The sequence below is a fragment of the Arachis ipaensis genome, chromosome B5, assembly GCF_059453495.1.
Source record: "Arachis ipaensis isolate K30076 ecotype BB chromosome B5, ASM5945349v1, whole genome shotgun sequence".
In the NCBI taxonomy this organism is placed as follows: Eukaryota; Viridiplantae; Streptophyta; class Magnoliopsida; order Fabales; family Fabaceae; genus Arachis; species Arachis ipaensis.
In genome coordinates, this window is record NC_142440.1 from 70,913,982 (window position 1) to 70,925,285 (window position 11,304).

The 11,304-nt window shown below is 35.8% G+C and overlaps 1 protein-coding gene across 4 annotated transcripts; it reads left to right on the forward strand.

Annotated features, from left to right (window-relative positions):
- Nucleotides 1–1,800: 1,800 nt before the first annotated feature.
- LOC107643576 (ureide permease 1) lies at nucleotides 1,801–7,381 on the forward strand. 4 transcript variants are annotated; one of them, XM_088487965.1, is made up of 8 exons: nucleotides 1,801–1,904; nucleotides 3,526–3,828; nucleotides 4,491–4,629; nucleotides 4,807–4,981; nucleotides 5,656–5,675; nucleotides 5,776–5,870; nucleotides 5,974–6,348; nucleotides 7,017–7,381. In XM_088487965.1, exons 2-8 carry the CDS (start codon nucleotides 3,592–3,594, stop codon nucleotides 7,173–7,175), a joined length of 1,200 nt encoding a protein of 399 aa, XP_088344091.1. In that variant the 5' UTR covers nucleotides 1,801–1,904; nucleotides 3,526–3,591; the 3' UTR covers nucleotides 7,176–7,381. The 4 variants fall into 4 exon arrangements, with proteins under 4 accessions (XP_088344091.1, XP_020979445.1, XP_088344090.1 ...); XM_021123786.2 differs by lacking the exon at nucleotides 1,801–1,904 and adding an exon at nucleotides 1,997–3,065; XM_088487964.1 differs by lacking the exon at nucleotides 1,801–1,904 and adding an exon at nucleotides 2,012–2,676.
- Nucleotides 7,382–11,304: the final 3,923 nt, after the last annotated feature.

Below are 11,304 nucleotides of genomic sequence, written 5' to 3' on the forward strand. Positions count from 1 at the left end.
TACTCAACATAAAGAAATAAAAATTGTTTATCCAACACAAATTTAAAAGGCTTACCTACTAGAATAATTTCTAAAAGAGCTTCCAAAAGCTACACAGAATCAAGTGTTCTAATGTGTGCACATTATGACAAAAGTGAACGAGGAATTCTGCTAGATTAAGGTATTAACTACTCACTATTAGTATCTTCAAGTTCATTATTAGGTATGTGCAGTAACATCAAAACAGAAAAGAAACTTATATAAGGATTATCTATATCTCATCCTATTACTTTTGCATCAGTTCTGTACTAAGGTTCAGCAGAACAAATCAGAGCTAATCTCTATCCATGAACTAAGAAAAAAACACAAGATCACCGTTCACCACAAAAACAACATAAAATGAAGAACGAAGCTAAACTTCTCTACTCAAATTTTAGAAATATGTGTGTCTATGTATGCTTGCTACTCCTCATTTAGAGAATCAAAAGAGAAAAATATCATCACCTACCCGATTTACCAATTGATTCAGGTTCTACAATTCAAAACACCATAGCCATTGGAATTTGACAAGTGGAACATATCAACACAAAAAGATTATCCAGGACAAAACCTCTTGATTCATTACAATAAATTATGAAACTATGAATTTCATTCCTTATACTAAGAAATAGTAACCCATGATAGTTGAAGTTGACTTTGAAAAAGGTTCAATAATAGAAAAAGATACTTGGTTCTTGTGAGCTCGATTGAGAAAGAGCAGAGAGGACCAAAGTAGGAGGAGTGACGACGACAATAGAGAGAAGGAGCAACGACGACACGATAGTAATGGAACAACGGTGGCACGAGCAAAAGGAGCGATAGTGGTGCGAACGTGGGGAGTGACAGCGGCACGATAGTAACAGAGCGCGACGGCTGCACGAGCAAGAGGAGCGACGATGGTAACAAAGAATGATGGTTGAAAATGGTGTGAATTTGGGGGTTAGCCATGAAATGGGGAATTTGGGGGAAGTGGACGTAGGAGTTAGTGATGAAAATGGTGTGAATTTGGGGGGTTAGTGATAAAATGGTGTTTCTGAACTTTGGAGCGGGAAGTGAACGCGGGGCTTTGTTTTTAGTAATAAAAATCGATGGCAAATTCGTCGATTTTAATTTTAAAAAGAGTAACACCCTAAGCGTCTATTTAATACATTAAATCGAGACCATTCATTTGATTTTAGAAAGCAATCTAGACTGTTCAAAATTATTGACGGTAAACTTTGTTGATAATTTTAAATAATAAAATAAAAGACATGTTCGTCGATATTAAAATAAAGGGTAAAGTATATTTTTTGTCCTTGAAGTTTGACAAAAATTTTAAAAATACCCCTAAGTTTTATTTTATTTCAATTTTGTCCTAAAAGTTTTCGATTTGCATCAAATATACCCTTGACGGCTAATTTTTCAAAAAATTTAAGACCAATTCAATAACAATTTTATAAGAACAACCCTTAACATAAGCAAATCAAGCATAATTTTCATACATTATTGTTAGATTGGTCTTAAATTTTTTGAAAATTTACCCGTCAAGGGTATATTTGATGCAAATCGAAAACTTTTGGGACAAAATTGAAACAAAATAAAACTTAGGGGTATTTTTAAAACTTTTACCAAACTTCAGGACAAAAAGTATACTTTACCCTAAAATAAAAGTATTTCCAACTCCTGCTTCGTCGACAATGTGATAATAATAGAAAAAGAGTTGATGTAAAAAAATTGACGACCAGATTATGAGTTTTATTGTTTAATTTTAATTATCTTTTTTTCTAAAATATCGATAGCTCGTTGATTTTTTCCATCGAAAAATATGCTTCCTTGTCTTGGCCATATGGGTGTGTGGCATTCCCTGTCCTGACGTGTTGCATGCTAGCTTCTCTTCTTCCTGAAAGGTACTGTTTTTTATTAGCTCTCTTTGATCATGTTTTACTTTTCTTTTATTATTATTCTCCTATAATTATCAAGAAATCAAAACACTCAAAATACTAATTGGATATCGTCTAAAGACACATAATTTTCAAACAACAATCATCAGTTCTCTCTGAAAAATACCCAAAAAAATTATTTAATATGTTCATGCATCATCCGGCAGCAAAAAATGGACACCGAAGCTCGAGATGGACATGGACATGGAAAAGGAACGATGTCGGTGAAAATACGGGACAGAGTTTCAATAAGAATACAAGAGCCACATGAGAGAAGATGCAACAATTCAGCTCTTGATCGGCATCGTAGCGGGAAGGTTATGGTTGGAAACAGACCGGCCAAGGGATGCATCAATGGCACAAAAATCTCATGATTTCATGCTTTATCAGCAGCCATGGAGTGGACGATAAAGCTAGAATAGATTCTGGATTGGGGAATGGGCCTCTGATGTGGAGGGTAGTGTTGTCGGGTCGGGTCGGATCTGTTAGTGGATCTTGACCCATGACCAAACAACAAAAATGCAATAATTCCTATTGTAAAAAAAAGTTGGAATCTACTTTTCAAGATTCCAGCTTACAAAATCAAACAGTATCTCTCCGAGTCACTTCTACGTTGACTGACTCCCTTGTGTTGTCTACTTGCCTTTATTCATAGGGCGGAGCACCTTCCCATTCTCACATTCTTCTTATTCTTCCAACTTCTTCGAACATTCAGTGACAGAGTCATCACTTTTATTTGGTACTAAAGCCTTTCTTTGTCTGTGTTCAACGAAAGTTACCTGGGGGAACTAGTTTTAGGGAGAGGGACAGAGACTTACTTTCATAGGGCCGGGAATGTTTTTTCCTCGAACTGGCTAAACTCTGACGCTCAAGTTAGTCGCAATACAAGAGGTATAAGAATTAGAATTAAATAGCATACCTCGGCTGTGTGCTTAAGCCTTGTCTTTAGTGATCGGTAGAAATTCGAGTGGATCCGGGTTACTGGGGATTTCGGCCGCATAGCTTTCCTGATGGGAGTATGGGACAGAGTGGACCAATTCTGGGACTGGGCCGTAACATTCTATAAAATAGTTTTTTAAATAGTTTTTGAATTTTTTGTTGTTGGTTACTTGTTTATGATGATAACAGGTGCGTGGCCCTTCGCCTTCTTCATATGTTGTAATGTACACTCTTGATTTGTCTTTGTGGCCCTACTATAGGGTCTATGGAGTGCTAGATTCTTTACATAATAATCATCTTGTATGACTGTGTAACTCTTTGAAATTTGTTGCTATAAAATATACACTTCATTTATTTCCTTTTCTTTATGTTGCTTCTAATCTATAGACTATGGATTCCAAGGTATCAGGGATTATTCTTTTTCAATTCTCTCTGCGTGTTTATGTGCATATGCTTCACTTTGATGCTGAAAATTAAAACTTAATCTTGATTTTTACTGTGTTATATGAGAGTAACCTTTTAATCGATTACCGATTAATATCGTTTACCTAACTGACTCACTTATATCTTTAATACTAGTAAAATTATATTATTTTATCATTTTTCTATTCTTTTGAAGTATTAATTGAATTTTGCTCCGTTTTTTTAGGATTTCTATGCTATATCCTTGTGGATTACCTTAAATTCTGAAAGCAATTTTTGTACCGGTTTGGAAATGTACTTGTTGGAAAGCAAGGCTGGTGCCATAGTTTGCATGCTTTTGGCCCTTTTCTTCTTGGGGACATGGCCTGCTATCTTGACTTTGTTAGAGAGGCGAGGGCGTCTTCCTCAGCATACTTATCTTGATTACTCGCTCACCAATTTCTTTGCTGCTCTTTTCATTGCATTCACAGTTGGTGAGATAGGCAAGAGCACACCAAGTGAGCCAAATTTTTTAGCTCAACTTGCTCAGGTGAGTAGTCATCGCCATTCTGCTGGTGTTACCTTAGTACATTATCATCATTGAATTTATAAGTAAATAAAAAAAATGGAGTGGCTATCATTGAGATCTTCTGTGTTTAAGTGATATTGCACATATCACTACTATTTGTAAAAAGTATGTGACACATGATACTTCATACTTTATCAAAGCATATAACGGTCATTGTAATCCTAAACAGTGATATTTGAGAAAGTATGCTTTAGGAAAGATGGAAAGACTATTAATTGTGTTCAAGAATTATATCCTATGATAATGATCTATGAGTTTTGAGCATGAGTAGCAGAAACCTAGAATTATTAGTGGATTGATATATTTGAGGATGAAATGTCATCAGCGTGCTTGTTTAGTGTGAAATGACTGTCAGGTTATGAAATGAAATTGCACGATTACACATTCGATGGTTCAATCAAGTTTAAATAGCTGAGTCTCTTAGAAAATGGCTTTGTAAAATCTGCATCCTTGAATGTTCCAGATTTTCCAAAAGCTCTATGTTTTGGATCCCTGATAGTTACACACTAACAAAGCTCATATTCTAATTCTTCATATTTTAGTAATTCATACACATTAACCACATTCTTAGGTTCATTGTGTGTTATTGCTTACAATTGGTTCAATAATTTGCTTATGTGCAGGATAATTGGCCCTCTGTTCTGTTTGCAATGGGGGGTGGTGTGGTCCTAAGCCTTGGGAATCTGGCCTCGCAATATGCTTTTGCTTTTGTTGGGTTGTCAGTTACTGAAGTCATCACTGCAAGCATAACTGTTGTTATAGGTATAAATTAACTGATCACACAAAAATTATAACATATTCAGAATAATGTAGCTGAACATATTGTGTCAGGATGAGTGTGCTTATGCTACAATCTTATCTTACTTGCAATAATTGTTACTTTGTTAGCTTGCTTTCTCACTGAATTTTTGTTGCACTATCTTGTTCCAACTCTGACAGGCACAAGCTTGAATTACTTTTTGGATGAAAAAATCAATAGAGCTGAGATTCTTTTTCCTGGAGTTGGTTGCTTTCTGATTGCAGTTTGTCTAGGTTTTGCTGTTTATTCTTCAAATACTGCTGATAATAAAGTCAAGCTCAGCAATTTATCAAGTGATTATAACGCTGGATCAGTGTATGTGTTGTTATTTACAATTAATTTGATACGTGAACGTGACTATTGATTATAGACGTTAGATAGTTGCTCCTTAATTGCATCTTGATTTTGACCTTGTACTTCATTTCACCCTTGTGCACCATTGCCTTAAGGAAATTATTATCAAAGCCTCTATTTTAGCTTCTCTTTGGAAACAAAATTACCAAATGACTATGCTTTGGGAACTTAGTAGTGATTATGTACAATAATCTAAATTTGTGAAAGTAATTGTTAGAGTGTATTAAAAACCTAGTCAACCAAATCAATTAATGTTACAAGCAGAAGCAGTAACTCCGCAAGTGAGGAGACTTTTTTTCTGCATTATTTTTCTTCTATGAATTGCATTTCTTAAAGACCATATTAAGTACAGTCTGCAGTTCACTGTTCCTAAGGATCATTTATTTCCATCTATCTTTGTTAATTTTAACATTCTACTTTTGGAAGCAGAAGCAATCCAGTTGGTTTGAATTTTAGTTTCTAAATGACTTGACTTTGACAAATTCCATGTTCATTGTTTGTACTTTTCAACATATTTTCTTTGCTAGTATTAGCATCCATTAGTTCTAGTTCTATTGTTTCAGTTCAGCCTTTCTTTTTCCATGTAATGATTAGCATAATGCGAATCTAATCAGCAAATTCTCTTCTTTTTCCAGGGACTCTTTCACAGAGGGAGGTAAGAAGCTCAGATAAGGTGTAATTTGCTATCTTCTTGGAGATTATTATATTTTTTATAAGATCCTAAACTTCTACCTATCCTACTGCTATTCTTACAGTAAAACCAATGGATCTTGAAAGCGGCGGTGACGAAAAAATTAAAGCAGGAAGTGCTGTTTTTCTTTTAGATCTTGAGAAAAGAAGAGCTATTAAGGCAGGTGACGATGACATCATTCATTAGCAGCATTTCACTAATCTACCATGTTTGACAGATTCACTTGAAAGAAATCAAACCATTAATTTGAATTCTTCTGCAGGTGTTTGGGAAGAACGCTTTCATTGGATTGGCTATAACTTTTTTTGCCGGAATATGCTTCTCTTTGTTCTCACCAGCATTCAACTTAGCAACAAATGATCAGTGGCATACACTAAAGGAAGGGGTTCCCCATTTGACTGTTTATACTGCCTTCTTCTATTTCTCAGTCTCATGTTTTGTTATTGCGATTATTCTCAATTTCATCTTCCTTTACCACCCTGTCTTAAACTTGCCCAAGTCATCATTGACGGCGTATTTGAGAGACTGGGATGGCAGAGGTTGGGCCTTGTTGGCTGGTCTCCTTTGTGGATTTGGTAATGGTCTCCAATTTATGGGAGGCCAAGCAGCAGGATATGCGGCAGCAGATGCTGTTCAGGTGAAGCATTTTTCCTTTCATAATAGCAATTAAGTCAATAACTGATCGTCTTAAGAATATGTTCTATTCACTAACAGCAAAATATAGTCTTTTTTGCTTTCAAGTTTCAACCAATAGAAACTCAAAAGTGAAGACTCATGTGCAGTTGTCTAGCTGAGAATCGTTAGTTGATTTTACATGTTTGACTATATTATCATCTAATAATTCTCAACTATTAACTTTACATGAAGACAATGCATGTGAGTTTCTACCAAATTCAAGATATTGTCAAACCATATTTACTTACATGCTAATTACCTACTTTTATGATTAAAAATGTTTTTCCAATACCAAAAGTTGGTATCCTCTTTGACACTTTCCAAATCCAAAGATGGAAAATTTTTTAAAAAAAGAATAGAGCTGATCCAATTTTTTTGGTTAGCAAATAAAATTGTTGTTACGCAAATCCCTATATTTCTATGGGTCGATAGTTTAAAGTTATTTCTCTTTGCATGTGATCATTGTAATATAAAGCATCCTTGTTAAAATATCTCAGAAAACCTTGAGATATTCAAAATGTTATAAACAACTTAGACACATTTTCCGCCTCTTTTTATCTGACTTACAGTATACAATAAATTGTTGAATCATTTTATCACTTTGATTCTTTGATCCTGTTGTTCAAACAGGCGCTTCCATTAGTAAGCACCTTTTGGGGCATTGTTCTATTCGGGGAATATCGGAAATCATCGCGGCGAACATACATGCTGCTCGGAAGCATGTTGTTCATGTTCATTGTGGCTGTTGCTGTCCTAATGGCTTCATCAGGGTGTAGGAAATACCAATGATCATTTTCTAGACAATGTATTCATATTAGTAAATAAGAGATTTAGTATTCTTATTGTTCATTGGTGTCAACTAGACAAAGCAAACTACTACAAAAAGGGGGATAGAAAAGCAGAAATTCAGTAGGTTGAAATGATTTCTTATTTCCATGTATATTTTGAACTTTCAAGCTGTATATGTTGCACATTATTTATCCAATGTTTCTGTATACCTCTGTTTTCTTCATTGTTATTTTATATATCAAGAAAAAAGAAAATGAAAAAATGCTTTCAAAACAATGAGACTTAGTCGCTTATGTTGGGCAAAAATATAGATCAACGGGGTTAGTATAGATGGCGTCTGGTGATAGTTGATAGATTTTTCATTTTTAGTTTTTTTTTACAAAATATTTAGAGAACTTTGATACAAGTCATATGCTTGGAATAATGACTCACCTCTATACTTTTTGAGCATTTCTTAACAAAACTTTGTCCCCTCAATATGTGATCCTTTCCTTTAACCCAAATTGTTTCATCGTTAGGCAATACACAGTTAAAATACAAAGTGTTTAGGCGGGTTACGTGACGGTTCAAAGAGTGTTTGTTTAAGTGAATATGGATTGGATACTCATTGGTCTGGTAGGATGATAAGGCTGGTTCCTTGATGGTACTTGCAAAGGCATTCCGATACCCAAGTCAGAGAGCTAGAGAGGTAGGGAAATAGATGTTACTGTAGAATGAATCATACCTGAAAGAGAAACTGAGCTCTCCTTTTATAAGTGGTGTAAACTATCTTATTTTTGTGGGAGGGGTCCTACTTCATATAATTTTGGAAAGTGGATAGGAATTAAAGATGGTCTTTGACTGTTATGATGGCAGAGATATTTTTAGGCCGATTATATTGGGCTCGTTATAAATCCAAACGCTAGATTCAGAATAGTTGCCTTCGAAGCATGAGGGTAAGCTTGCTTAGTCTCCATGCTGATTGAGTTTGGTTTTCCGTGTGTTCAGAGTATGTTGGGATTTGTACTTTCTGCCTTTTGGTGGGCCTTTTGGACCTCTTGGTGGGCTTTTTGGACTGTTGATGGACCATTTTGATATTTTAGTTTATTTAGCTTTAGATATCCGTTTTGTTAGATTTTTGAGGAAGATCAATCCCCGGGATAGTCGTTTCGTCAAGTTTTGTTTTGGGTTTACTCATGAAAAATGATTTGGGCCTTTTTGGTGGGTTATTTGGGCCTCTCAGTGGGCTGTTTTGATATTTTAATTTTGTTAACTTTGGATATCCGTTTCGTTGGCCTTGGGGGTGATCAGTCCACAGGATATCGGTTTTGTTGGGTTTCGTTTTGGGTTTACTCATAAAACATGGTTTTGGGCCTTTTTGGTGGGCCGTTTGGGCCCTTGGTTGGCCATTTTGATATTTTAGTTTTGTTAACATTGGATATCCGTTTCGTTGACCTCGAGGATGATTAGTCCTCAGGATAACCGTTTTGTCAAGTTTCGTTTTGGGTTTACTCGTAAAAGCATGTATTGGGCCTTTTTGGTGGCCCGTTTGTGTCTCTTGGTAGGCCATTTTGATATTTTGGTTTTTATAATTTTGTATATCCAGTTTTGTTTGCTTGAGGGTGATCATTCCCCAGGATAGCCATTTTGTCGAGTTTTGTTTTGGGTTTACTCGTGAAAAATGGTTTGAGCCTTTTTGGTGGGCCGTTTGGGCCTCTTGGTAGGCCATTTTGATATATTAGCTTTGTTAACTTTGGATATCCGTTTCGTAGTCCTCGGGGGTGATCAATCCCCGACGTAGCTGTTTTGTCGAGTTTCGCATTGGATTATTCATAAAAAATGGGTTGGGCCTTTTTGATGGGCCGTTTAGATCTCTTGGTGGACCTTTTTGATATTTTAGTTTTGAAAGCTTTGGATAACCAGTATTGTTTGCCCCAGAGGTGATCGGTCCCCGAGGTAGCCGTTTTGTCGAGTTCTGTTTTGAGTTTACGCATAAAAAATGGGTTAGGCCGTTTGGACCTCTCAATAGGCCGTTTTGATATTCTAATTTTGATAATTTTGGATGTCCAGTTTTGTTGGCCTTGGGGGTGATCAGTCCCTAAGATAGCCATTTTGTCAAGTTCTGCTTTGGTTTTACTCGTAAAAATAGTTTGAGCCTCTTTGGTGGGCCGTTTGAGCCTCTTGGTGGTCCGTTTTCATATTTTAGTTTTATTAACTTTGGATATTTGTTTCGTTGGCCTCAGAGGTGATCAGTGCCCGAGTTGCCATTTGTCGAGTTCTGTTTTTAGTTTATTTGTAAAAAAAGGTTAAAATCCTAAAAATTAATCAATAATCAATTAATAAATTAATTACGAGCCCAAGGGATTAGGAAATTAAATTTTATAAATTGAAGAGATAAAAATATTTAAAATACGAATTTTAACACTAATTTTAAAAATTTTGACCCAAAATCGGACCAATAGGCCAAACCAGTCAAACTAGACCCAAACTAGACTCAAGGCCCGACTTATATAAGCTTAACCCAGGCTTCTCTTCCCCATTATTTCCTTAAAAGCACGTTGAAGGGGAGCAGGGAAGAACAAAACACAAAACCCTATCACCCACAAATATTAAATTGCTCATATATCTCAATCCGCAACTCCGATTAATGAGCCATCTACAGCCACGCGTTCATCTTGGAATTCTCTTCAAATCCATTAGAACAAAGTGGTAAGAAATTTGAAATTTTTTACCCAGTTCTCACCCCCTTCAATTTTGTGATTTTGGGTATTGAATGTTGAGGGATTTAGTGTTTTTGATGATTTTGGTGTGATCTAGTAAGGAATTATTATTGGTTTTTATTGCAAACGTCTGTGGGTAAACTAAAAAATCGTTAATCCTTGTGAATTAGTGAATTAGTGGGCCTTTGTATTGATTACAATGATATTGCATGAAGTTAGATTGAATGGTGTGAATTGGAGTCAAATTGTTGGATGTTGGGTGCTTGAACTTGAGCCCTCGAAGTTAGAAATTCATTTCAGGAGGAATTGGAAAAGTGAAATTATTGAGAAAGTTAATTTGAAGTGGAAGGAGGTCCTTGAAGAGAAGAAATCAATTAATGAGGTGCTGAAATATTGAATGTGATATGAGATTGATATTTAGAAAGATTGAGGAGTGGATGATTTAATTATTGATGAATCGATACTGTTAAATGAGGTAGGGATGATGAGGATTATGCATGAATATATCCATGAATGTTTAGATGCTGAGTAATGATTTTAAGGGTAGACGAGCAATTCCTAGCCGAGTGATGGCCTAAGGATAGACGAGTAATCCTTATCCGGTTATGGTTGAGGCACTTTCCTGAGTATATAAGTAATGCCTTCTCTGGGTTGGGTGAGACACCGGCATGGGTGGATGATGAGGAAATCGATTCCACATAAACTAATCGGCAAGTATACCGGGTCGCATCAAGTAGTAAAACTCACGTGAGTGAGGTCGATCCCACAAGGATTGATGGATCAAGCATCTTTAGCGAGGTGATTAGTCTAGTTAAGTGAACTGTGGTGAATTGAGTGAAATTGATCAACAGAATGTAAATTGCAGACAATATAAATTACAAAAAGTAAATTGACAGAAACTTAAATAGCAAGAAAGGGAATTTGCAGCAAATGTAAAGCGAATTAGGTGCTGGAAAATTAAATGAAGCACTAAATCAAAGCAAGCACAAGTAACAGAAAGGAAAAATTCACTAGGGATTGTAGATGTCATAATCCTCAATGACTCTAATGGGTCTCAACTCCTTTCTCAATCATATGAGTAGATCTATGGCGTATTGAAATTGATTGGATCCCAATTCCTTGGCAATCCAATCTCTCTAATCACAATCAATCTTGCCAATTCCTTGATCTAATTGTCATGAGAAGAGGTGAAGCATGTTCTGTCATCCATAAGCCACACTAACTCTCAAGATCTCAATTCCTCCTGAATAATGTTGATCAAGAGAGTAGTGAAGGATAGAGCCTCAGTTCTAATGCTCATGATTCTCCTTCCGAGGCTCACACAAGCATTCACAGATTCAAATCCCCTTTCGGAGTGGATGAATCTCAATAAAAAAAGAGGATATTCAATAGCTATTCAATTGAATTGAGAAGAAGAAGAAATTCACTAA